General features: G+C 40.9%; 1 protein-coding gene across 2 annotated transcripts in view; it reads right to left on the minus strand.

The window, feature by feature from the left end:
* ptprn2 (protein tyrosine phosphatase receptor type N2) overlaps window positions 1-27841 on the minus strand; it is a 127486-nt gene that overhangs the window by 55483 nt on the left and 44162 nt on the right. For both annotated transcript variants that reach the window (XM_044023795.1, XM_044023789.1), the window contains exon 10: window positions 22466-22545. In XM_044023795.1, coding sequence (XP_043879730.1) covers window positions 22466-22545 — 80 coding nt within the window. The remainder of the gene's footprint in view (window positions 1-22465; window positions 22546-27841) is intronic.

Below are 27841 nucleotides of genomic sequence, written 5' to 3' on the forward strand. Positions count from 1 at the left end.
TGGCCCCTGTCTTAAGTACATGTTAAACTCGAAGACTATGAGAACCAAATTATCTTTATTGTTAAGCAATTATACACAAACATACTTATAGTGAGTATATTCAGTTTCTACCAATAAACCCTTAAGTCTTTCACAGCTTACATTATGGCCCACAGAACCCATTTTAACTTTACAATGAGGATAATAGCAGAGTATAATGTTTTATAAATATTATAAAAACAACATTGTGTTGTTCCACAATGATGGAATTAAAGAGGCGCAAAAAGAAACATTTTATTGCTGTTTATACTCATTATAACAACGGAAAACAACAGAGAACGATGCCGATCCATGAGTCCTTCCCCATTTGGATTTTATGCTTGAGAAAACCTGCCTGTATAAAGTGTGTGGATCCAAAGAAGGAAATGCTTCTTCATGTTCTTATAAGCATTCCATGTTTGATACACAAGTTTGTCAGGGTTTCGAGAGGTTTTCAATATCACTAATTGTATTCAACACAGGTCTTTATCAGCTATTTCAGCCACTTCTGTTTCAAGATCGGGTTGACTTATTCGTGGATGTGGACAGGCGGCAGAAGGGATGTGATAATCACCTGCAACTGAGATTATCAGTTATTTATTTCCTCTTTTTTTCAAAGCTACAAGGAGCCACTGTAGATGGGCTGAAGAAGAGTTGCAGATCCTTGTACTACATGATAATCAACACAGAAAGAAAATACTGAATACATTCACATCCACTTGTTTGAAAATTGCTGCTATATCTGAGAAAGATGCTCCATTTCTTTCCCCGGATATTTGTGCAAAACAAGATGAAAACATCTGGAAGTCTGCCACTGACTGAAGGGAGCCTACTGGGGAAGTGCTTATTGGAGGAAGGGATAGTGAAACTGACACACACACACACACACACACACACATACACATACACATACACAGCTTCCCCACTGAGGGAACTCTGACAGAAGCAGCCCTACCTGTCACTGTGGCAGCAATTATCCTGCAGGCTCCCTCCACGGACCGTCTCCTGCAGGTCTCCACATTGCTAACCACATCACTGAGCACACACATACTGAGTATGCACACTGACACAGAGGAGGGCACACCACTGCACACCTCACACAACACTGTACATATCCGCACACTCACAGATGCATACACACACACACACACACACATATACTTTTGTGCGTTTCATCAACGATTCTCTCCCCGCGAGTGGATGCCTCGAATGAATGGTAATGATGTGTTAGTGCAGACTTCCTGCTCAGGCCAGGAGAAACAGACATCATTATGTGCATGTGAGTGTGATCTGTTATAGATAAATGCATTATCATCATGGACTAACTAAGAAGTCCACGAATTCGAACATCCTTAATTCTAAATAAAACAATAAATGTGCGAAAGCTGTCATACGAGCGAGTTTGGAAACACACCGTGGAGCGTTAACGTATGGACAGGATATGTGAAAAAAAAAAGACATGCTCAGAAGGACAAGGTGTCCACTTTGGCAGCAGTGAGGTCTTCCTGACAAAAACATTGATCTGTTTCACGCTGGCTCACCGGAACTCGGTCCAGGGACACAGGTTGATCGTACAGAGCTGTGAAGGGTGATTTCAGAGAAAGGAGAAAAATAAATAAATAAATAAATAAAAGGAAGTGAGAAGAACTCAATGTGACCTCATTAACGTAGATTTGTTCCGACTGTCATTAGGAATCACAAACGCCATCACTCAAGTCACAAATATGAGGCACTGGGAAAAGATGAGAGACGGGGAGGGGTAAGCAGGGGTGGGGGTGGAGTCGGGCACTGACAGCTAATCAAGTGGAAGTGTTCTGTAAACAGGATCTATACAGAAAAGATCTACAGATGCGATACATCATGAAAGAAACAGATTATCCGTGCAACTGGCTTATTACGAGCCATAGTTACATTTTATTGTCAGGTGACTTCAAGCGGCTGCAGTTTTATTAAAACAGCGGCAAAGTCGTATTGTGTTTATGTCCTAACCTCACCAAACCTTTGCCACAGCATTCAGAGATCATAAAATAACAATAAAAAAGGAATTTCTGAACAAGGACAGTGTGATTAATGATTAATTCAAGCCTTTCAAAATGTAGAAAACTCTCATGAAACACTACGAGAAATAAAATGGTTCCTTTAAGGAGCGGTAAAATAAAGTGTTCCCAACAATTGCATTTATATCCGACACAAAAATCTGCACCAACTACTTGTGAAGGCCGAGTGTGTGTCAGCGCTTATTATGAAGATGAAAACTATTCATACTAAAAAACTGCTGAAAAAGTAAAGCCTTGAATTTCCTGTGACCTTGATCAGCAAAGACACTTTTATCTGAACTGATCCCATATTCTCCATCAATGAATCCCATTGTTATTTCCTTGGTGTGCTGTTCTTTGATTATATGATTTTTTTTCTTCTTCTGCTCAATAAAGAAGAGAGAACAAATGAAACCGAAAAGCAGCTTTTTCTTTAAAAAAAACATTTTTTCCATTAATTTCCTGTTGGTCAACTGACTGAGTGAGCTTTATTTCCAAGATAAAGGAGTGTACTCTCAATGAATAGACGTGACAGAATGAATCAGAGAGAGAGAGATGCAACGATTTTCTAACCCAATCCCCAACAACAAACCAAAGTGGATGGTAAATCAGTCCTGCAATACGCTGAGCTCCTAATGTGGTCCTGGCAGAGTATAAATTCATCACAACAACAGTATAAAAATATACTTGAAAGATGCATTGATTGCAGAGCTTTTGCTTGTTCCCCTTTTCAGCCTCGCCGTTCAGACTAATGCACTGTCTGCGCGTCTAGATTAAAATTTCTGAGGTTCCTTTTTTTTTTTTTCCCCACTGAGGTATTCAAGATGCTTTCAGCAGGAGGAGGCTATCGAGCAAACATATTTGCCGTCGGTGGCCTTTAAGTCAATCCCTCCAACCACACCATCTACAGATGTTAGTGCAGAAGACATATTCTCTCAGCCAGTGGATAAAGTAACCCGGAGCTGCCTGCTATCTACCCGCCTCCCTCCGTCTCTGTGAAGCTTCCTGGCTGCTCTTCTCATCTTAGTGTTAATCTCACCGCCTTGCTTTCCTGTGTACAGCTGGGAGTGGTGGGTGTAAAATGAAAGTGTAACACAACAGCCTCACGCAGGTGTCAAAATGAGAAATATGACATTTCCCTTCTGAGATGTTATTAGTACTGATATAATTTTGCCTACCTGATGTGTCACTGGGCTTTTTTGTTTTATTATTATTATTATTATTATTACTATTTTGCTTCAGGACAAAATGTGATAATCATTATTATGTGTCTAAAGCAGCTAAAGGCAGTTGGTAAGGATGCGATACAATATGAAAAAAAATCAAAATACACAGGTCCATGAGTGTCTTTGCTATTGTGTAATCTGAATCAATTGTCTTACTGCAGAGTTTTGCAAAATAATTCCTTTAGAATGTGTTCTGAGTTCTGAGTCGCAGCATGATTAAATCTATACACTAAAGAAATGCTCTTTTTTTCCCAGCATAAACTTCTTAAAAAAACTGCAGAAAATATCTCTTTTCAAACCCTTGATAAAGTGAAATCTGAAGTGTTTAGAGAGGGGAATGGCAAGGCGGTACAGGCGCAGCCTCCCTGTCTTTTTGCAGACACCTGTTGGGCTGCATGGCTCATCTCCCGCTCATTTAGCCGTCTGTCTGGGCTCCGTGGGGCTGATTACGAGGTAGAGCTCATCAGTCTAATTAAAGCCCCTGGCAGGTGACTTTAAGGAAGTTGTGTGTTTCAGGCAGAGTGATTTGTGTAGGCACTGGAGATGTTACATGACACAAAAGGACAGAAAAGTAAAAAACTTTGTTTTTTGTTTTTTTTTAAACTAAGGATTGAGAATTAAGATGTCAGAGCACTCTTATTAAAGGTGTTTAAAATGCTTAAGAGTGCTTACTTTCGCAGCTTCTCCAGTGAACATAAGGTGCCTTGAGGAGGTTTAACAATGTACTTTGTATAAAAAAAAAAAAAAAAACACTGTTTAAAAAGAAAAATCCAAAGCGGTGACAACAAGTCAAAAGGGAAGAGGCGACATCTCAGCTAACATCAACTGTCAGAAGAGACAGGCCACGGTTCTATGGAGAACGCTTTCAAAGATACAGCAGAGTAAATGGAAGATGAAGGAAAAGCACAATTTATGACAGGCTGAAAAAGAAGACAGTCTGATAAAAAAAAAAGAAAAGAAAAGAGGGTACAATGAGAGAGATGCAGAGGGAAAGATATCAAAGAAGAGTTGAGAAATGAGAAAGAATCTACAGGAGGGAAAGCATCAGTCACTGGTAAAAGGTCACTAGTTTGCTGTTCGCACATCCAGGTGCTAATGTAACACCTCTCACACCTTCGTCAGTCGCCTGAATCTGACTGTCCGCAGCTCGGTGGGCAGAGCGACTCTTGTTTGTGCTACAATAATATGCTGTAATCCCCTGCCTCAGATGTGGCTTTAACACAGGTAATTGGACGTGGGGGTGTGAGGAGGCCTGTGGCTCGACACACACCACAGTGACAATGTATTTTAGATTCAAAATAGGAATAGAAATGTTTATAATATCAAGATAGACAGACTACTTTAACTTCACTTGTTCATCAAATGGAGCTACTTTGATTTTGATTTTAGACTGCTTTTCATCAAGCTTTAAATTGTTAAACATATTAGTATTTAGTAACAACAATCGTCTAGTTTTGCTTCCATCGCCACAGCCTACACCTTTCTAGTTCAGCGTCTATAACAGCATGAAATGTTTACAGGGTTTCCTGCACTGCACTAACTCGTTTGGCTTAGCAGAGCCTTCAGCATTAATTCTAACTGCATTTCCCTTTGTTGCAAGAAATTGTTTAATCATGACAAGAGCATCCCTGACTAAACTAACAAATGATGGTCAAGCGAAAAAACCAAAAAAACCAAAAAAAAACAGTTGAAGGCAAGACAGGAACAGACTACACTAAATTCCAAAGAATTTGTAAACTATATAAATGAATGTGTGCAAGGACAAATAACTTTAAATGATGTCCTTAAAAGCAGCCTTTATACAATAAAAAATGCACAATATCTTTGCGGATATAGCTGCAGGTATTTAGCCGTGCTCTACCTCTTCCTCCTGGAGAAACGGCGATCATACATACAATTTCCTTTTCCTTTGTGTCATCCCAAGTCAATCTGAGGTGGATATTGGAGTTAAATTGAAAGCGGGTGTCCCTTAAAGAGAGGTTTGAGATAGAAACAAGTTATCACCTCCTCAGAAAGCCCTGGGAGACACGGCGTTCCTCTGTAGCAGTATAGCCTGATGCATACAGGCCACTGACCCATGACAGTCGGCTGGTATCGATTTAAGAGGGAGAGAGAAAAAAGAAAGAGGGATGGGGGAGGGAGGGGTGAAGGAAGAAAGTGCGAGGTGACCAGGGAGTGGTATCCTCTTTTAAAAGTTATCCATAATTCATTGTCTTTTCTTTCTTTCCATCTATACTTTCTTTTTCTGTTAGATGAGAGCACGGCAAGGGAATGTTCATTTTTAAGGGGGATTAGTGGTGACCTACTTTAAAATGCAGCCCTATGGTACTATGTGTTTTAAACACACACACACACACAGGGCTGAAAGATGTGGGGAAAATAGTGATACTAGTGATTTATGTCACAGATAATGTAAAAACTAAATTTAAAAACATTTATTGGTGAAGTTGCCGCTGATAATCCCTCACCCATCCCTTCCAAGAGTGTTGGAGAATCTGTGTAGCCTTCAGTTAGCGTTTAGTCCAAAATGGCAGCCACTGTAGAGCTAACCCTGCTACATTTAAAAGGCTCATCTTAGGTAATTAAAAACAAAACAATTCATACATGAAAGGATAAACACTTAAATATATGAACTGGCTCCAACACGTGTACATCACATTTTTACTCTGAACATAAAACTGACAGTAGGTCAATCACTAATGGCTCAATTTGCAATCATTTGCAGTTTTGCCAATTACATGGTTTCAAATGGTGATTTTGATGTGAAAGCAATTATTTGTGCAGCTCTACACACACACACACACATACAAAAACCAAACAGCAATTAAAATATAAAATAAGTGTAAATCCTAAATAATTCATTTAATGTTGTCTGTTTTTGTTATTTAGAGATTCAGTCTCTCAAACACTTTTACTTTGAAAATGGTTAGCAATATCGTCGCACATATTTTTTAATTGCTACACCGTGATGGATTATCAAGATATCATTTTTCATTTCTAATTCCAAAGCAGTTCCTCTTCCAAACATTTGGACTTTTTTCACTTAACCGGCCCTGAACCCCAGGAAATTTCTGGTCTAAAGTGTCAATCCAATGTAGATTATGTCCTTATAATAATAGTTTTGAAACCAAATGTGTTGTCATAAATAAATACAGAAAGCCAAGAACATTACTTGCATAGTACTGAGTGGACAAAACATTTAGATGGTCACCATTCTCAGTTTCCTTGTATTTGGTAATCACTCTGCACAACTACACAATCACACAATAAACATTGCAAGCATAAAATATGATGAATCTACTAAACTCTGTTACATTTGTCTCAAAATCCAAACACAGGATTATTTTTTACATGTTCTAGACTCCAGCAGATCTTCTATACGGCAACCTGTGCTATGATGAAATGTTTACATCGCGGCATGGAAGGGACACTTTCTCCTCCAAAGCATTCATAAAAGCACTTGATGACACGCCTGTAATTAGAGTTGATGAATAATCATTTTCATATCAAAGTTTTCAGTTGATATAAGTGCAATTTGCAAATCATTAGTGCCGCGATTGCAATTACATAATTAACGTCTCAACAAGGTGTATGCAGTTAAAATTTAAGTCAGTGACCGTGAGTGTTAAGCTGGCTGATATAACAACCACGGACCGCATATTTATTTACTCAGCTATTGCTAATTCACCTTAATCTTGTGGGTGAGTTGGTCAAACAAAATTAAGCTCTCTGCACGCAGGTTTATGTACTATTAATACTCAGCCAATGATTATTTCTCTGAGGGAGAATGCTGTAGCTACATTTTTAAAGAAAATGAAATAATAATACATTTATTATTTATATAACACCTTTCAAAAAGAAAAAAGAAACAGGGAAAAAGAAATGGTACAAAGTAATAAATAGGTTTTATCCGATGGCACTAAAACACTTGCATTTATCCTCATATAAGTTTTTATCTTGAGTTCAGTGGCTCTCCAGGACATTACGGCGCACTGGAGTGCACACGTCGCCTTTGCAATATAGACGTCGTCCTCCTGCAGAGTCGGATGCCTCGGCTTTGCACTCAGTGGTGGGGGTGTATAAATGCCATCTATATGACAAGATGCACAGAGGCTGCATGTAAATACAGCTGTACCGTGGGCATACCGAGGCTTCTAACGCCTCTCATCATGATGACTGCTTTTAAAAACAGACAGCAAGAGGGAAAAGAAGACAGAACTGGATATTTACGAAAGCTTTTTGAATAAATTATGAACAGCTTATTTAATGTTCCTGCTGCTTCCATAGACGTATATATACACACACGAGATGGATGGAGTCCTACAGTTTCCTCAGTGAGGTCAATTAGGAAGTAAGAGTATAAAATAATCTGCTGGTAAAAAGACCTTTTCTATAGATGTACATTTTGTGGATTGCGTTCCAGTTTAGAGGAAAAAATAAAGTGTGCTACATACTTTATCATGTGATTGACAGCTGGTATTGTCCTGGTTGCAGGTGACATGAAATTCTGTTAGATGTTAACATGACTCTGGCCAAATCTTGACTCTCACTCACTCACTCACTCACTCACTCACTCATCTTCTTCCACTTTATCCTCCACATGAGGGTCGCATGGGGCACTGCTGACATAGGGTGAAAGGCGGGGTCACACCCTGGACAGGTTGCCAGTCCATCACAGGGACACATAGAGACAAACAACCAATTTAGAGTGTCCAATTGACCTAATAAATCAATGTACAGATTCAGTTGCCACTTGGCGTGTCTGCCACACTCTGTATTGCATGTAAAATGTGGGCTAAAGTGGCCCGAGAGAACACAAACAGAATCAGAGAGCTCTACAAAGGAAGAGTAAAAATTGAACAGCTGTCTTGTTTTTTTTTCCAATCTTTCAAGCCCCATGCCAAAGAAAGCTGGTGCTACACCTGGACATGAATTATAGACAGGTATTTGGATGAGGTGGAATGAGGAAAGGTGGACGAGGAAGAGTGGTGAAGGTAAACAAGGGGATATCGGGTGGATTGCATGTCTCCCCCATCTGGAGACGCACACATGGGGAGGCACTCCCGGGTCACCCATCAATTCACTGCCAATAGCTGCAGTCAAGACACAACAGTACGATATATGTAGTGTATGCTACGTAGGATTTCTATTAAACAGAAGCAAACACACGTGGAATAAATATATACAAAGTAATGACATAAAACAGCCAGCTCATTGTGTATCCTTTATTGAATATGTAATCAAATGGCTCTCAAAGTTGTTTTATGTTTTCAGACAGCTGTAACCCTTTAGAAAAAAAAAAATATAATTATACTCAAAGAGGAACTACAAAGGCAAATAGTGCTTTGAAGATGGAAAGCCCAAAATGTCACCCGCCTGCTTTGAAGCTCCCTGGTTCTCTTTGTTTCTCTACACTTGTAGCTCACAAAACCACTGGCAGACTGGCAGAGTGTACTGTATTCATGGGGCCAATTTGGTGCAGATGTACCATTAAGAGAAAAAACACACACACACACACAAACAAACAAACACATGCCCATGAGCTCAGACATCCAAAAGGACACATGCGTCCACACACCTGGAAACGCTGCACCGCACAGCAAACGTACGACAATCCTTGTTCGTTTGGGGTTTTAAGTGATTTTAGTCGTCAAATTCTGTTTGTTTTTTAACAGCCTATATCTAAGAAAGTATGCAACTTGGTTAAAGTTGGTTAAAGTAGGAGAAAGTGCGTTGTTGACAATAATGGCCACCTCACATGTATTCAGTGGAGACATTGACAGAAACGCTTCGCATTCACTTAAAAGGAGCAGGGTCAAGTATTACTGAGCTGCAACACAGGTCTGTCGTTGGTGTTTGTGTGTGGTAGAAGCTGAGAAATGTTCAACTTCCAAGGCTGCAGGAAGACCATCAGCCAATCAAAACACTTTCTATATAAATATACAACGGCAGGCGCTGGCCAAACAAATCACATTTATGCTCAAACACGTCGTAGCCCAGACAGAAAACCTCAGACAAGGTTGTTCTCCCCATTGATTTTGGACAAAACAGTGACGGTCATCATCAACATCCCCATCACTTGCTACATCGTCGGCCATGACAGACACTTTTCTGCTAACCTCCAATGACCACCAAGCATCGGGCCATCCCACCGTCAAGCGTTAAAACAACACACGTCTTCAGCATCATTCATTTTGAAGTGTTCAGGCCCATTTATACTCTACGCAAAAGATCGAGACTGATTGAGCCTTTTGTCCGTACTTTGCGTTCATTTCGTACATCATTGTGCGAAACGGAGTAATACCACCAGAAATCGTGGGGGCAGTATAGAGTTAACAGTCCAATCAGTCAGGAAAATGACGAAGAAGAAGTGACCTACAGTTGCACTGAAACATGTAAAACGTGCTGCCAGGCCTGCAAACGTCCATACTAATGCAAAAAATGCACAGAGGTATGTTGGGTAGTGACGGAGATGACATTTGCGACGGATGGGCACAAACAGCAACTAATCAAAACTGGTGATGCACATTTAAGTACAAGTCAGTCAAATCACATCTATGCACTAAGCTCAAAACACCCACCCACCATCAAATGTTAAAACAACGTCTAAGTGTGAGTAACCAGTTAAAGATTGATTCATTGATTCGGGTTAAACGATCATTTAACTGTTTTGGTCAGTTGGGAAAACAACAAATGCCAAACAATTTGTTTTTCCTTCCTGATCTGCTTCAACCTTATGTTCCTTCATTGTGTCTCAGGTCAGCTGATCAGCTGCTCCTGATGGTTCTGGAAACCAGATTGAAGCTCAGAGGGGATTGGGGATTTGCAAGCTGCAGCTCCCAAAGTATGGAATGAGTCACCGCTCCACGTTACATCCCTCTTTCTAAATCTCTTCTTAAAACGCACCTCTTTTCTTGTCTCATTTTATTGGTGTCTTATTGTGTTTTTTTATTCTTTTACTTGTTTTATTGTCTTTCGTGTGTTTTATGTCTTTCTGTGTTATATTACCTTTATGGATTTTAATATTACTGTACAAGCACTTCAGCCAACTGTGTTGTTCTTCAAATGTGCTTTATAAATAAAATTGGATTGGAGCGGACAATTATTTTACTTTTATTTGCACGTGGGATCCCATTGAGACATGACGTTTCATTCTAAAGAGAGACCTAATTCCAGCGTCTCAGCTGTTCGGATTTTTATTGTTTCTGTCTACAGCGGCGAGTTCTTCGTCTTCAGTGTCTTTCAGCCCACACTGAGAAAAAGTCACCCTTCAAATTGACATTTTTTCAAATTATTCTGGTGACATAAATCTGTGTAAAAAAAAATGCAGTTAAAATGCAAAGGTTACACAAAGTGTTTTTGAATATTTGGCACTTAAATGTTATGTTACACATAATGGAGGAGTAATAAGAATTTTCTCTTCCATATTTTTGAGCATGGAAAAGAAGTATGAGACTAAATGAATGACTTAGTGCAACATCAATATGTGCCCTGCTACTTTGTGAAACACCATTAGAGGATACACAGAGAGATAAAGCCAACAACTATGCCAAAACTTATTTATTATAACGACTTTCTTTCACTGACTGGTTTGAGACGACGCAGAGAAGCTCATTTACATATCTGTCTGCACACAACAAACACAATGTACGAGTACCTGCTGTTTGCGACATGAGGGCCATCAGCATGTGTTTCTCTTACTTGGAGTAGTGTTCGCTGAGGGTTTCGGAGATGGAAGATGAAGGGAAGGAGGAGTATAGAAGAGAGGTGGAGGGGTCAGGGTGAAGCAAAAGGGGGAACGAGAGAGCTGGTGGTGGCAGGACTAAAGGAGAGGTGGGATTTTCTGCTCAACATGGTGCTTAAACCCGCAGCATTGAAACAAGTATTCACCAGACTGTGCCTTCGACTCCTGCAGCTGACAGAGTAGCAACTAAACCTCTAACAGAATACAAATCACCCCCCCAAAAAAAACAGGGCCTGAAAAAAGGGGCTCTGCAGTGTTCATGAAAGCAAATAAATTCAACGTTTCTTCTGGTCCTGGCGAGGAAAACACTGATAGGAGCAATTGTGTCATTTACTTGAGCACATTCTGTTGAAATGCATAGAGAAATTGGTGTAAAAAAAAAACAAAAAAAACAAAACAGCAAATCATGTTTATGACTTTGTGGCAAAATTACACATTTTGCCAGTTCATAATCAGTGAAGCTAGTGAGCCAATGTGTTATTAAATTTGCCACCATGTGGGAGAAAATGTGTTGTTATCAATCGTCCTGCAAGGCACAGCTGGAAATTAGATCACAGCAAAAAGTCCTTGGTCAGATAAAAATCGCATCATCAACCGTCTGGCACGAATCGAGAGAGGATCAATTATAAAATTTTGGTGTCGCTTAATGGCGCCTCGCTGTAAACCAGAGCTGTGTGTAATGAAAAAACACACAAATAATATGTTCATTAGACTGTTAATCTTCAGAGAAACTGCCGGGGCAAATATTACCTCCCAAATAAGGAAAATAACAAAGACACAAATACTCTGATAGAATATACAGTGCTTAATGTATACAGCAATATCACAAATGTCAACCTATAGCTAGCCTTACAGGAAAGGAAATCTGGATTCATCCTCTGGAGGACTGCGACTGTCTGTACAATGCGTCATTGCTATCCATCCAACAGTTGTTGATGTAGTATTTTGGTTTAACTCAAAAATGGAAGGAGACCGAGAGACAGGCTGACCAGTCAGGGCTTCCATCCCTTGAGCCACATCACGAGTTCGGCTCAAAAATCCAATATTGCCACACATGCTCACAGTCTCTCTCACTGAGCTGCAACATCACCTACAATGGTCCAATAAAAGCAGAGATATGAAGAGGATAACTCTCTGACAGTTGTCTCACAGCACACACCATCACATATCACACGCAAGGTTCCAACTACGCCGTATAATACAAATCATACCTTTATAAAATGTTATAATGTGCTGTTGCTGAAACTGCATTATCCTGGCAGGTGTTTCAATTATACAGTATGTAATGGACCTCATATACAGAATGTTGATTTTTGGCATAGTAGCATTTAAAATGGATGTATTTTCCGGGTTAGTGGTTGAAAGACGTGTTCCATGCGCACGCTGGGCTGCCCACCATGAATCCATGAATAAATCAAATACATGGTCTTAACTATTTTCTGTGGTTGCTCTGATTGGGAGCTTGGTCATCGCAAGTAGTCTCCAAGTTCAACCGACGACGCTCTAAAAAATGATTTTTATAACACTGAAAACTAACCTTCGCAGAAGCAGGATTTACAGCAAACATACAAACATAATTTCATTACAGTCATTTGAAAGTTCTCAATGATTCATCTTCAATGACTAAAGAAAAGGTTTGCTGGAAAAAAAGGATGCGACAGAATGAACGACCATCTTCGGCGTCACCTGTTGGCTCGTGCCGAGTATAACCATATGAGGAAGAGCGGGGGTCGACTCCATTTACAATCATTGACAAAGTGAACATCATGCTGTATTGAAGAAGACCTGAAACCACCACATTTAGACCACTAATTCCTCAGGAAAATGTTTACAAGTGAGAAGTAGGCAGATTGAATCATATATACAATCTATGGAGTCTATGAATCATTGTCACAGCAATGGGTTTAGATTCATGTTCACAGGTAAAATAGGTTGATTCAATTTTAAATACTACAATACGTCTGCATTAGCACAATTCACACTGAAACACATTGGCGCCTTTATTTCTTGATCCACACACACGTGTCTCTTATTTACATGCAACAATACATATTCAGTTTTTGTGTACGACCTCGGGTCTCCCTGGGTGTCTGAGAAAGGTTGCTCCGTTGTTCCAATTTGCGTTGCGCCTCACCCCCCTACTCATTAATCTCCCTCCATTCGCTGATAGCTTTGTTTCGTCCACTAGAAATCGCTTTCAATTATTCATGCCTATTTTCCACAAATACCTTGGAGATGGAATTAGCAAACAAACAATGCCAGGCGACACTAATCCTCGTCTACAGCAGAGATCCTTTAATGCACTAGAGATCTGGACGGCTGTTGACAGGCACCTGTTACTGTCCTCAGCTGCTTTGCAACAGCAGTGTTGACACAGTAAATATGTTTACAGGAGCTGTGCAGCCCTGACCCTACACTGAGGTGCAGGAAAAATACTGAAAGCAAAGGAGATGGAGGAATAATGAAGAGCAGGAGAGCATGGAGAAAGAGCAAGAGCGGGGGAAAGAGCACGACTGACAAGGATAAAGAGGATAAAGAGGAGTGTGAGACACAACCCGATTCATGGGTTGGAACGTTCTTGGCTCCTCAACACAATGGAGAAAGTTTCCACATGACACCTTTTTTCTGTGAGACAAACACAAAGAGTCAGTGGCTGATGAAAGCTCACTTTCTGGGCCAGGGACAAGGATAAAAACGAGATGTTTAAGAATGATTTCTTGATGCCAGAACGCCCTGGCAGAGCATTTCCAATAGCTGCCTCGGAAAATGTAAGATGTTCCCTCTCTCTCTCTCCTCTTGGAGGCAAAAGAGATTTTTAAAAATGACAAAGCATTGTGACCTTGTCGGAAAAGTTTCCACCAATATAAAGACTAAGAAACATTATAGCAGTATATATAGCACTTTACTGTGACTCATGCAACAACACAAATACACACCGACACACGTCTATGTATGGAGCGCGAGTGTATAAAGGTGAAGGATGTCATAAACATAATGTTATGTGCACATGTACAGTATGTAACGTTGGGGAAGCTACAGACAGAGATTGCAGCCCATTACATTCCATAATAGTAAAAAAAAACGATACTGAAGTATATTTTTTTACAATTATCGCAATAATATTGTCAATTTCAATCATTAATTACATTTTTTATTTAAAAATTGCACATATACACCCAAAACAAAGAATAAAAAATATAGTAATCCATAAAACAAAGATGTTGAGAGTATGCTGGCTTATCTTGTTTGTCCATGTGAGTGTATGTGAATGTGTGTGTGTGTGTTGACTTATTGCACTCTCGCAGGCATCAGCCCAAGCACTGCTCCGTGATGTCACTGTCACACAGACGCGTTTGTGTGGCAATGCATATACGCTCTGTATGGTAATGACATCACGTACAGATCCTTAGTGTTGTTTCCAGACTGCAGCAGACAGGCACACTGTGCATGAGCTACAGAAATCCTCAGAAAAATAACACACACAACTGTTGTGGACAGTGCCGCGCTATTTAATCAACAGAGCGAAAGCTATGTGATTCAGAAAACAGCGACAGTTCTACCTACTGAGCGATGTAATTACACTCGTAATGCTACTGTTGGTTATCTCAAAAATTAGAATACACAAACGTAATCCCGGCGACTGGCTTCAAACACTTTCAGAGGAGGAAAACAACAGGAAGAAAGCAGGACTGATATCCCCAGATTCCATCACGGGGAAAGACATTCTAATAATTAGTGTGAGATTACTTTGGCCATCCTCAGAAAAATATATGAAAAACCAAATGTGTGCTTGTTGAAAAGGGCAGATATCCAGGTGCTTAAAAGGAGGAAACACATCAAACACATTTGCCAATCAGGAACAGGCATCCATCCTTGAGAATCAGAGTATGTGTCCAATTTAAGAAACGTGTCAGTGTCAAAAAGGCTGATAAAAAAATCATGTTTTTACATGTACACCAAACACACACACACACGCACGCTTCCCCGCCCGACACAAGTGTTTGTGAAAGATCAGATCAGTGTGGCCATGATATCAGTACAGTCAACAAGCAAATATTTATTTTGATAATCATTTGCAATTGCTCATAAAAACACATATATACTCACAGGCCACTTGTTTAGGTATTATTTTACGTCTTTTAAGTCTTTTCTTGGTTGCAACTAGTAGCTATTTGTGTTACTGTTGCCTTTCCATCATCTAGAATCAGTCCCGTCATTCTCCTCTGACATCAACAAGGCATTTTCGCTCAAAAAACTGCAGCTGGTCACTTAAATCACCTCAGTTCGACTGTGTCGTTTCTCAATACTTGCATACTTGGAAAGTATCACTCAAGTACATATTCGCCAAGTTACGGGAGTACACAAGTACGGTCATTGCAGTTGGAACAAGGGCGTACTTGTTCTACTGTTTGAAAGACGGATGGCGCCATGAACATGTAAAACACTCTAAATCAATCTAAAATAAATGAAATATTAATAATGTACTAACTTTCCCTCAGGTCAAAACTTTTATATTAAAAACAAAATAATGGATCAGCATTAAACGTATGGATCACACCAATAGCAGATCACTTCATAGTCTCGCATAGTCGGAGCTGTTCATCTACGACAACGTCACTGCCAAACTATTAATACACAATTTTGAATTGTAAATGACTCATTTCTCGCCTCAAATGAAATTAAAACTGTGTTCACTGCGACACAGGAAAATATTTATTTCAGGTTCGTGTGTGGTTTGTGTACATACTTGGTCAAATGGACGGCTATGAGAACCATACTTGCTGCTCGCATACTTGTGAATCGGAACAGTACATGGACCGCAGCTCCCGATGTTTCACAAGTACGGGAGTATGCAATTACATTGAGAAATGGCTCTGGTCTACATGCCTACATGCATGAGTTTGCTTTATTAACTATTTGTATTAACACACGGAATAGAAGGCGTACCTAATAAAATGGCTGTCGCGTATATGGGTGTGTGTGTTTCTTCTACCCCGTCTTGATACTACAACACAGCCTGGCAGTTAGTAATAACACTGAAAGAAAGTAAGAGGATCCTAACGGCCCAGACAACTGAGACCTGGATTTGTAGCTGGATGGCACACACACACACACGCAGAGAGAGAGAGTGAGAGAAAGCCAGGGGCAATGTAGGAGAAGAGTCTGAGGAAGACTTTGATCACCGAACTGAGCACATTCAAGCACTCAACCAGAGAGGGTAGTCAGTGATGAGAAGGAGAGAGGAGAGTGCCCAAGGAAAGAGGGAAAGAGGGAGGGTGGGTTGTTAGGGATCGGCTTGTTTTCTGACCTCGATGCTCATTGATACATATGTTAAGGCTTAAACACTCTGCCGTCGAGCTCTCTTCTATTACAAAACAACTTTTATTGACATTTTTCTTCATTGTTCAAAGCCCAAATGACAGAACAGCCACGTGAACGTGGACACGAGCACGCTCGGAAAATGGAATTCACACTTTATTCTTCAGCCCCTGGTGGCGTGCTAACATCTGTATGGTAAATATTACAATATCAAGCCACACGGTAATCCCTGCACCTTAAAGTCCCTTTACAAACAGCGCATATGCGCAAACTGGCAGCTATAACATGACAAATTCGTCCTCCACGCCTGAGATGCAGGTGGATAAACCATTGTGCTGTTTGCAAAGAGAACAGGTAATTATCGTTGGCATTTTGACAAGTGTTTGCCAGAGTGAAGGTCAACTCTGTCTGCATGGGAGATCTATGCTAATCTGCTCAGCTGGAAAAGACTACCACTCACCACTCAAATGGTAGCTAGCACCATTATGCAGCCACAGCTACGGTGTTTCGCTTTAGAGTTGTCTGCAAGGGCGTGTGTGAAAGAGGAAATGAGCGTGTGTGTGTGTGTGTGTGTGTGTGTGCACATGCAATCAGATCTGAGAGAGTAGCAGACCTTCCCACAGAGAAGACTGACAAGACAGACAGAATGAGACAGACAGACAGGCGTGAGTGAGATATATTTAGGTCAGCTCGTTTATGCTTTTACAATAAAACAATAGACACAATGTGGGTGGCGTATATTTCACATCAGCCCACAAAGTGTCTCCTCTTGGGTTTAAGGCAAACTTTTCATTTTCCACCAGAATGTTATACAAATTTCACCTGCTCTTTTTAAATCTTGTGAATTTTAGGAGCTTGATGCATGAAGATATACAGTTACTGACAGTAAATCCTCACCGTGGAGCAAATTCACCATTGCACAGATTCATTTTATTGTTTCAGAAAAATAATCCAAGGAAGGTTATGGCCACACACAAATCTGATGTTTTCATCTGCTGCAAATCTTTGCTTTGGAAGCTTCAGTGGATGTTTATGTCTCATATTGCATGCCAATCATGAGTGTTTGCTCCATTTCCATTGAGCTCTGTCGCATTCGTCTACACTTTACAATTCACTTCAGACTCAAGCGTCAAGAACAAGGAGCAAGTTTGATCTTTCCAGTTGTTATTCTCAAACACAATATGATACTGAAAGCGCACAACTGATGATGTGTGCTGATGGTCATTTTTTTAAAAAACACTTTAAAAAGGGATTGTACCATCCTGTCCTTGTACTGAATTTGCCTCTGATTGGTGTTAGTGAAGAGAAACAATGCAACATTTTCACTGTTGCATTGTCTTTCACTGTGTCCTTCATCTGAAAACTGGCTCTGTTAACTAGAACTATTAGACCATGGGAGGATTGATGTGTTTACACTGGCAGTGCAGGGACAGACAGGTACAAGATGTGTTCAGCCCTTTACTAGCGCAATGTTGCTTTTGCCTCACCACTAACAGAGAGAGTCACATGGGATTAATCAGGACTCATTGGACAATGTTTGAATGCAACATACATTTATATTCAAACCATTTTTTTATTCCGTTTTTTGGAATAATTTGAGGGTTTTCCTGGAGTTTTCATATAAAAAAACTAATATTTTCATGCATAAATTGTAAAAGCACATTAAAACTGGTCTCCCTTCCATCATCACCTACATGGAAGTGAAAGTGTGCTTGAGACAGAGAGAGGCAGCCAAACAGAGGTAGTAGCATCGGGACAGACAATGTCTACGTCCACGTCTCTGCGTGTCTCCCTTGGGTGACAGCCGTGTGTCAGGGTCTCTGCACTCTGCTCCAGATGGCCCAGCCAGTTACTCCCAGGGTCCCCAGGCTCCCAGCGCTCATTGACCAGGGCCGGGGTTCTCACGGCCTGGGGGCCCACTGACTCATTGCTGTGGCCTGGCCTCTGGGGCCTTTGGGGCCTCCGAGGGGCTTTGGGGTCGCCCAGCCATGACAGCCCAGACAATAGGAGTGTCCTCACCCAGCTCCCACCCACCACCTTCCAGCATCTCTAAACACTCATATATCCACTCACACACCCTGGTGTTTGACCTGGACATCCTTGACCACAGTTGGTAGACAGCGACCAAGTCACGAGACATCACAGGGTCTGCTGACCAGTGAAGCACAACATTTGATATGGAGCTAAAAGTGCAGCACATGTTTAATAAAACAAGAACGCTCCATCAAAAACACATCGATATCATCATTTGAGGATATAATGACAGACGTAATTATAGAAAAACACCCTTCCTACACATAAATCCTCCCACTCACTCGCTGTGAAGTGCACAAACATGTAAGTGGAAGCAGGGAGTGGATCAAGCCCATCAGTGGCCATAAAATGTTTCTTTACAGTGGGCAAAAGCAGTTCTGGCAGATCCAATTTCCCCTCAACTGAAGGTGATTTACATGTTTAGAAATCCCAGCGAGGTAGAGAGAATGCAGGGAGGCGAAAAAGTTTGAGTTCCAAACAATACATTTCGACATTGGATTTAACAGCTTGGCTGCCACTTCATCAAATATTGAATAAATAATTCTTTGGCTCAGTATGAACGCCACAGCTGCAAAAAAAGAGAAGAAGAATATAAAAAAAAAAGACACATATACACAAACATGCACGCACACAACCTCACACAAACACGGACACACAGAATGCCTTGTAGTTTTCGATAAAGCAGCAGCTTTCCCTTTTGTTTTGCAGCCGAGCAGGGATTAGGCAGTGTGGGTCTTTGTCCTGCCGTTTTCCAGTTGAGCAGAACACAAGAGCCTCTACCTCCACTAATACAGTCAGACCTCCCAGCAGGCCTTTCACCACACAGCCGCTAAGAACCTGCTGCCCAAAAGATGCTTTTCAAGGAGTTATCAAATCTCCTCTATACTGTCCATGCCTTTCAACCGAGTCTCTTTGTCTATTCTTTTCAATGGAACATTGAACACATCAAATGGAAGTGATGGGCAGATAGATGGACAGCAGAATGTAGCAGAGCCATATTAACCTCATTCAGACACTGCACAGTACAGTCAAGGTAACACCGGGGGAGGAGTAATAGAATGGCCGATTTGTACGTATAAGAGGCAGAAAATATAAAAAAAACTAAGCGGAGACATTTACAATTAATGTACCCCATTCCTATAAGTGACATACCCTTCCCTTTGGGGGCTTTATTTTATTTTAAATGCCATGTTCTTCTTTCTTTCTTTGTCTGTTTGACATTAATTTGACTAGACAACAGGTAAACTTTTTTAAAAAGAAAAAAAATTATTTTTCAGTAAACATATTAAGATACTTAAAACTAACTGTTATTTAGTCAATGAGTGGGGAAAAATAGTTGATCTATTAAACATTTAAGTCACTTTATGAATTAAAAATCAAACCTTTTGAGTATCTTTACAGCTTCTCATGTAGTATTTGAAAGGACAAACAAATTGGGTCTAGAAAAAATGTTATTAGCACATCATTTATTACCTTGATAATTTATTGGCTACACAGTACTACTCGTTTAGGAATGAGCAACACAAAGGTATAAAGCAGAGTTGAACATAGTCCATTAGCATTTTAATAATACATGACTGTCTCTACCTGTTTTAATGTCTATTATCCAATTTTGAGGTTGAATGTGTCTGCTGAGTTTTTACACCGCATTCCACACTTTTTGGTTTTCTACTTTCACGGCTGCCACAGACTCAGAGCACGCTGTGCGGGCTCCCAGCAGCAGGTTGAGCACAGAATACAGCAGGGGTTTTGATGAGTTCATTAGAAGGCCACGTCATTTATGCACAGTCACACATAAGGCAAAGGTCAGCCAGGATTACCCAGGTGGCCACTGCATGTGGGTGTCAGTTTGATTTTCAGATTGCACTTAAACCATGCTGCTCCCGCACAACCTAGTAACCACTTAAAAATCACCACGCCACTGCCATATTGTGTTGTATTCAATGTCACGCATGCACGTTTGGGAGCTGGAGCCGAGCGACAAAAGGATGTGAAACACCGAAAAGGACAGATTCTGCATTCACTACCCATTGTTTTCAATATCGGGAGGTGAGTGGGAAAATCCTCTTCACTTCACACGCGGTACGTTTTCATGACAATAGACAAAAAAAAGAAAAAAGAAAACAAGTTATTGTGTTCGTCCAACAAAAAAACAGACAATTGAAATACATGTAAACATGTTGGTCTGACAGAAATTGTACAAATTTCTCAAAGCCAGACGAACACACCCAGATAATGAGATTGGGAGTCAATCTACTTATGCATGTGCATGTATACCTTCAGTCAGACCAGAGTCAAATCAGGCTGCAGCCGGTACACAGAAAACTGATGTTACGCTCTGCCATCTTAAATAACTAAATACATTTCAGTAAAGTAAACTGATGGAAGGAGGACTCTGAGTGGCGTTCGATATGCTATGCTGCTGTTCCATTTACATCGGAACATAGAAGTCAGAACCGGAAGTGACCCCTTGTCACCCGGTGTTCACGGCATTCCAGTCGAGAAGTTGCAAAAAAACATGGACGCAAACGTATCGCAAACAGCGTAGCAACACGCCACAGTTCAAAATAAAACAGTCTTATGTATACGACTGATTCCGAGGTGGAAATCCAAACTCAATCTGACGAAAAATGCAATGCAGCATAACAGCCAGCCGCACAATAAACTAAAAACCATGCAATGCCAGCTGAAAGGGGACATTTCACCTCCTGGCTGAGTGGAGGTGGACACACGTCATTCAATAAATCAATGTCCGTCTAGTGCTTGTATACTGGGACAAGGGCAGCGGGTTCTGTCGAAACAATAGTTGAGTTACAACCGTAGCTCAACTTGACTGTGCATGAAAATATACTGAGTGAGGTAAAAATAGAGGGAAGCAACATGGTGAGAGGAGGCACAGGAGATAAAGCTCTGGCAAAACTTCCTTCTAAGGTCACTGGGCGCACACATATAGTTCCAAAGACACCATATCAAGGCTGAGTTGGGATAAACAAACAATTTAGCCAAACCATAAGTAGTTGACTAAGCGCCCTCCGTCTGCTTTCGCAAATCATTATTCAGGTGGGCTGTATTCATAATTCATCAACACGGGTCAAACCAATGATCATGTTGACTTAACATTTGGTGTGACATTTCAGGCCAACTCACGCCTGTCATTAGCTCTCACCACACGCCACCTCATCAAAGCCAGTCACATAAGAGACGGAGGGGGGGGGGGAAGGGAAATGGAGGATGAGAAAAATACATGATATTTATGGAAAAATAAATCCACATGCATAACCCACCCCCACAATATTTGCTCTATAAACTGTACAAACACACACACTCTCTCAAAAAGCACTGGACCGAAGTATCAGTATCATAAGCCATCAGCAGCACATCCCTAATAGGAAACAAGTTGGTGGCAAAAAAAAGACACTTTTGCAGTCAATAGCCAGACCACAATGGTGATTGTGGCAGTCGGGAGTATTGCTGCGCTTCTCAAAGTCATTTCGGACCAAAGCAAGGGCAGCGACACACTGCTCCAACTCCAGACTGGCTGAACCAAGCGCAGACGATATACCAGTAGAGAGAGGAAAGACAGTTGCATACTGACAACTTCCTTTCTGTGGGTGACAGCTCTCCATCAGTCTGCATCAAACAAGTGCATACATGCAGACACACACACACACACTCATACAGACGCTGAGGGATATAGACGTGACCCATACACACTTTGCTGATCCCGACCTGTTTCAATCTGTCAGCCTGTTGGACATAATAGAGAACCAAATAATCTGGCCCGTGTGCTGCTACATGAGTGTGTATGCGAGGACAGGACAATTGTGCACACTCGGCTCAGCATCTCAGTAATTGATGGTCGTCTGTCATTGCACACTGTTGATAATCTTCTTTTGGACAGCGGCTTGTCTGAACAAGATGAACACCGGCCTATCTACTGTATCTGGAGAGACTAATCTGTGTTCTCATTTACTGGAGCGCAGACGGTGACAGAGTGGTCTAGCTGGTAAAAATGAGATGGATCGCAATGAAGGTTGTCAACGGCATCGCCGTGTGTGATAAGAGGAAAAAATATGGGCCGCTCTTACCTGCGACCTGAACCAGATCGGCGGTGGACACGTTCTTGGAGTTGGCGCCGACTCTAAAAGTCAACGCGGGACCAAGGACGCTGGAGGGAGAAAGACACAAAAGGGCATTTATAGGTTACTTTTTATTTCATAGTCATGCAGAGGAAAGAATTTGATTTGATTTAACAAAATCTTACTTTTTTCCAGATGTGTAAAAAATAAATAGACACGGAAATTCATGTACTTTTTACACATGCAACCCACATCCCTGTATACTTACTAACATAAATAGTGTCTGGTTTACATTAAAAAAACAAATGTTTACATGTATTAATGGCAGCACTAGTTGGTTTGACGCTGACATTGTTTGGTTAACAAAAACAAAATCACCTTTCTTTGAAAACAAACCATGCTTTTTCCCCAAACCATAAAAAAAACACAATGTTTTTCGTCTGTATTTTGGCTGACAACAACTACCGTGGTTTGGCAGTGACTGTTTTACTGACAAGTTTAGTATCAACATATTTGTGACTCGCCAAATGACATTGCAATCATTGTGTTAATAGAAATCGTACCGCAGTCACAGAATTGTTTCAGAGTAGCAGTATATAATGTTGGAGTATGAGGTTGTAAAGGAGAAAAACGAGCACGGATACAAGCTCCAGGACTTTTTACCTGTTTTTATGATAAGCCGCTGGCTGTATCCTCACATTTAATAGACACACACCACAGCATTATCTGTCTTCATATCAAGCCATTTTTGCAAAAAGAAAATAATCGTATCGCCCAACAGTATTCCGAGGTACATTAAGGTAAACTCTATAATAAATGCAGAAATTGACATAAAGCGTAAGTCATGTGAATGATGAGAGGAGGAGAAGAAGTACAGAGCGGTGAATTACAAACTCTGCCTTCCATTTTAGTTTGATCTTAACCAAAGACGACAGCAAAGTTATCAGCTAAAGACCTTATTTTCTTTTCCCCCCACAGTAACATGTCTGCACTCCTTGTGCCTATATTCTTCGTCTGGTTGGGAGTCAGCAACACACTTCTCTCCCTGGAGCGGGATAAATGTTTAAGGGTCTGAGGTCGGCCATGAAATAAAATCTAACAACCCCACCAGACTCTGTAAGAACTCCCAGCAGTGGTCAGGAAAAGAACAGTGAATACTGACAGAAAAAATTGAACTCATGTCGACTGTAACCTCTTAAAATCCCAGATGAAAACACATTTCGCAATAAGCTGCAAGACGTTTCAGCAGCCAGCAGTGACTGGAGGAGAGATTTCTTTCAAAACATGCCTAAACAAGGCAACAGTAAACATGTTATCCCCCATGTATGATGACGCCTGTGTGTGTGTGAGCTAATTAGAAACAAATATTGCACTTTAGTTTTGAGCTGTAATTGTAGTTCCCTAATGGGACAATCAAAGTCACTGGAATGCAGCAGTGAGATTATATTCCTCAGGTTTTTGTCAAGAATTAAAATGAAATCTCACATCAGATCTCACATCACACGGATGCAGAGACCGTGGTGCAAATGATCAGAGCTGAAACTGAGATGCAACCGAGCAGCGAGGAGCACACAGTGAAAATCAGCATACTTCATCTTTTTTTCTGATGACACAAGGCAAAAATTTATTTTGCCTTAAGTGACACTTTAGTACATAAAACAGACTCTTTTTGTGCTGTTCATTGTCCCTTTAAAAACATAAACCATAAATAAATTATTATACAGTTAATACAGTCCAGCCAGTTAAGGTCTAGTGTATTTGTGCTCTGCTTAATGTGTGTAATCCAATCTAACTTGTGTTAGCATATTGTATAACTAGTAAGTTACATTCATGTTGCATACTAATCCCATTTAAGGGATTAGTTTGACATTTCTTTTTGCAAATCAAAAGCTTTAAAGCTCTTTTGCTTTCTGAGGAAACAGATTGATGCCACTTTTCTTTTTTCATGAATATACATATACAGTATATGTACAAAGGCATAAGCTTTGGTGTCATGATGTTCAACACAAACCCTCATCATTTCTTCCCATATGCAAAACTTATTACTGGTTATCCACTGTGCTTAAACCCACGGGAAATGATCATCATCGCTCTCATTTCTTCATTTACACCAAAAACGTCACAGGTAGTTAAAACACACTCAGCAATCGTCTCATTTAACAGACATTAATGCCCATTTTCTATCTCACTCTGATGTCATGATGGTGATGTGCAATATACTGTAAATTAATATGTGCAATAATCTATGCTAATGTGCAGAGATTATTATCTATGTAATAATAACCTGGTGCTGGTAACAACTTGGGATCCTTGCCACCACGATGCTACATAATATTTGTGCTTATTTAGTTTCCATTTGTATTGTACTGTTAGTTATTCGAACTCTGCTCTTAAATCATCCTTATGCCTATGGGATGAGGGAGGTTGTGTCACACAAGGCAATTTCATCGCGCTACACAGCGGCAATAAAGCGCTCAGTTCTTTATATTTACTGCGATAGTTAAGTGAAGTAATATTTATGATAAGGGATTTTCACACATGCTGGAAATAAATGAAAACCGATGGCTGCCTGACAAGTTGAGGAGCCAACACTGGACAGACACTGTACATGGTGGAGGCGTCAAGTGAAACACATCTCATTCACTTTAAATGGAGCGGAGTCAAGTGCTGCAGAACCGCGCTGAGAGGCTGCTGCTTCACTGTGCTCGCATTGTTCTAAAAATCAGCCAATCAAATCACTTTAACCCTGTAACACCCAGCGTCATTCTGAATTACCGTAATTACGCGACAGTTTGCTATTGGAAAAATTCCAACGGTTTCTGAAAGTTGGTTATTTCGGTAATTTCACTTGCGCTGTTGCAGGAAGCCGGCGGATCAGCGTCTTTGTCACCAGAGAGGAAAGAGTTGGAAAAACACCTGTAACGTAGTTTCCATTTTTCGGCCTGTTATTGGACTTTGAGACGCTGACTCAAACAAAATGTTATTTTCGATGTTTTATACTCAAAAACTTCAAATTTCAAATTTAACACACACAATCTGGTGTTTGTGTACAACTACAGTGTTATCCCTCAATAAAAACTTTTTGGTTTTCTTCATTTTAAATTGTTAATACACTATGTTAATGTGCAGTAAAATGTAAATAACTGCCAGATATTGAAAGTTATTCTGGAAAAAGCAGCTTAGTCACAAGACATTTTCTAACCCTTTTATGGTTAAAACAGCAAGATTTGGACATTGTGAGGCTCAGGTGTTAAAGGGTTAATGCAAATATACCAACACAGTTAACCAATCGAATCACAAACGCGCCACACCCTGAACAAAGGGTGTTTTTTTTTTTTGTTTTTTTTCCCCATTGCTGATGTTTTTTGTCAGATGAAGTGCACCCAACTATGCTGGACACTGCGGACAACCCTTCATGATGGACACCGCTCTGTCCGCCTCAATAGCTATCTCTCGTACCAAATGTCAGACCCACCAGCCGTCAAGCGTTGATGCGACACATATGCGAGTCCAGCGTAGTGTATATAAGGAGCTAAAATGTTTACATTCACGTCGAGAAAGGGCTTGTGAGATATTGCATGTGACAGACACAATAACAGAGTTATTGCCAGATGGGGGCCTGATATCAGTCTATAATCATTTTCCTGGTGTACAGTAACGCGATATTGAACATATGACACTGAGCCGAGACGACAACCTCGAGATGGACGACTCCATCTTTCCCCCAGCCATTAATCACAAAACCACTTCAGTTCATCATTGTGTCTGAGCCGTTATGGTCTGGAAAGGTACATACGCCCTTAGTGTACTTCCTGCCAGACTGTGTGACAGAGAGCTATATTCGTGAGACTGTCAGAACGCTGTGACCCGGACCCACTCACCATCCGTCAGTCTGCTACAGAGGTGGTGACACCCACTGAGCCAGGAGCAATAATATGAGCCAATACCAGCAGACGGACGGACACGGAGTCCCGACCACGCACCAGTGCATTTGTGAATACGAACACACACACAAATACACACGTACGTAGGTCTGAGAGAAATATGTCCGTCTCTAATGTGTTCACCTGGGATCTGTTTGCAGCCGCAAATGTCAATATTTCCACAATCTTCACCCCATGTCTGCTTTCTTCCAGGCCGAGTGTGTTCTCCCAGGGATCTCAATGCATCTCAAATTGAAATGACGTGTGTTTTTTTCTGTATTTTTGCCACACACACACACACACACACATATCCTATTTAAATATTCAATAGGGGGAAACAGTGCCACAGTTGGACGTGAAGTTAGAAGACAGATAAATCATCAGGAGGACTTCACACTGCCTCCTGCGTTATCAGATGTGTAAGCTTGGACTTCATATTAGCTCTGCTGGTGGGACATGAGTGTGTGTGTGGAGACCGGCTGAGGGGATATTGGCAGGGAGTGTGTGGGTGTGTATGCGTGTGTGTGTGTGTGTGTGTGTGAGGGTGTGTGGGTGTTAGTGCGCCCTAACAGACTGTGTGTGAGGACAGACTTGTGAGTGTGAGTCCTACTCCCCCTAGTGTTTCTCATGAGTAAAACACTTACGTCATCTTAAAAAAAAAAAGGCACACATCATCCCCTCAGCCCTTCATCATCCAGAGACACAATTTCAGATCTTTATTGTGCTGGTTATTGAACTGCAAGCTCGAACTGGTTTTAGCATCTAAAAAAAAAAATCTCAACATCAAAACCTTTAGCCTCCTCCTTTAGTACTATGAGAGTTTGAAATAATTATTTTCTTGTGTCCGCCTGTGGTCATTTTTCCGTTTCTCTATCGCCGTCTTCCTATCAGAGCCCGTAAGAGTGGGAGCAAGGGAGAGAGGGAAAGAAAGGGAGGGGGAGAGAGAGGAGGAGCAGCCCTGGAGCAGGGCGGTGTTCTCTGACCCAGCTCCCCTTCTCGATCTGCCTCATATTCAGGCCGAGGCTTTCAAACACTCACCTGCTGTGGCTGCACAGTAAGTCACAATGGGCTTGCATCACGTCCTCCATCTCAGCTATTTCTACATGAATGCGCTTTCATTACTTAAGGGGAAAAAAAGAGTGGGGATAAACAAGCCTGACAAAGAGGACATTTTACGTATTTGTCTTCTATATAGAATATCTGTCATAAGGTGTAACACAGTGTGGAAGCTTTATTAGCAGCAGCATCTGTCTGTGGCTTTTTACACGGCTTTAACTGCATCCGCCCGAGCACGTCATCGACTTGAATTCTGCATTATTTGTAAAAAACACTTGCTTGACTTCAAGAAGCTCCATGTGAAAGCTGAGGTTTGCCAAGACACATTTTGTAAAGAGCAACCAAAGCTGAACATTATGATTTCTGCAAAATACAAGCACATATACAAACACTGAGGGCATCACAT

The sequence above is a fragment of the Solea senegalensis genome, linkage group LG1 (assembly GCF_019176455.1).
Source record: "Solea senegalensis isolate Sse05_10M linkage group LG1, IFAPA_SoseM_1, whole genome shotgun sequence".
Lineage (NCBI taxonomy): Eukaryota > Metazoa > Chordata > Actinopteri > Pleuronectiformes > Soleidae > Solea > Solea senegalensis.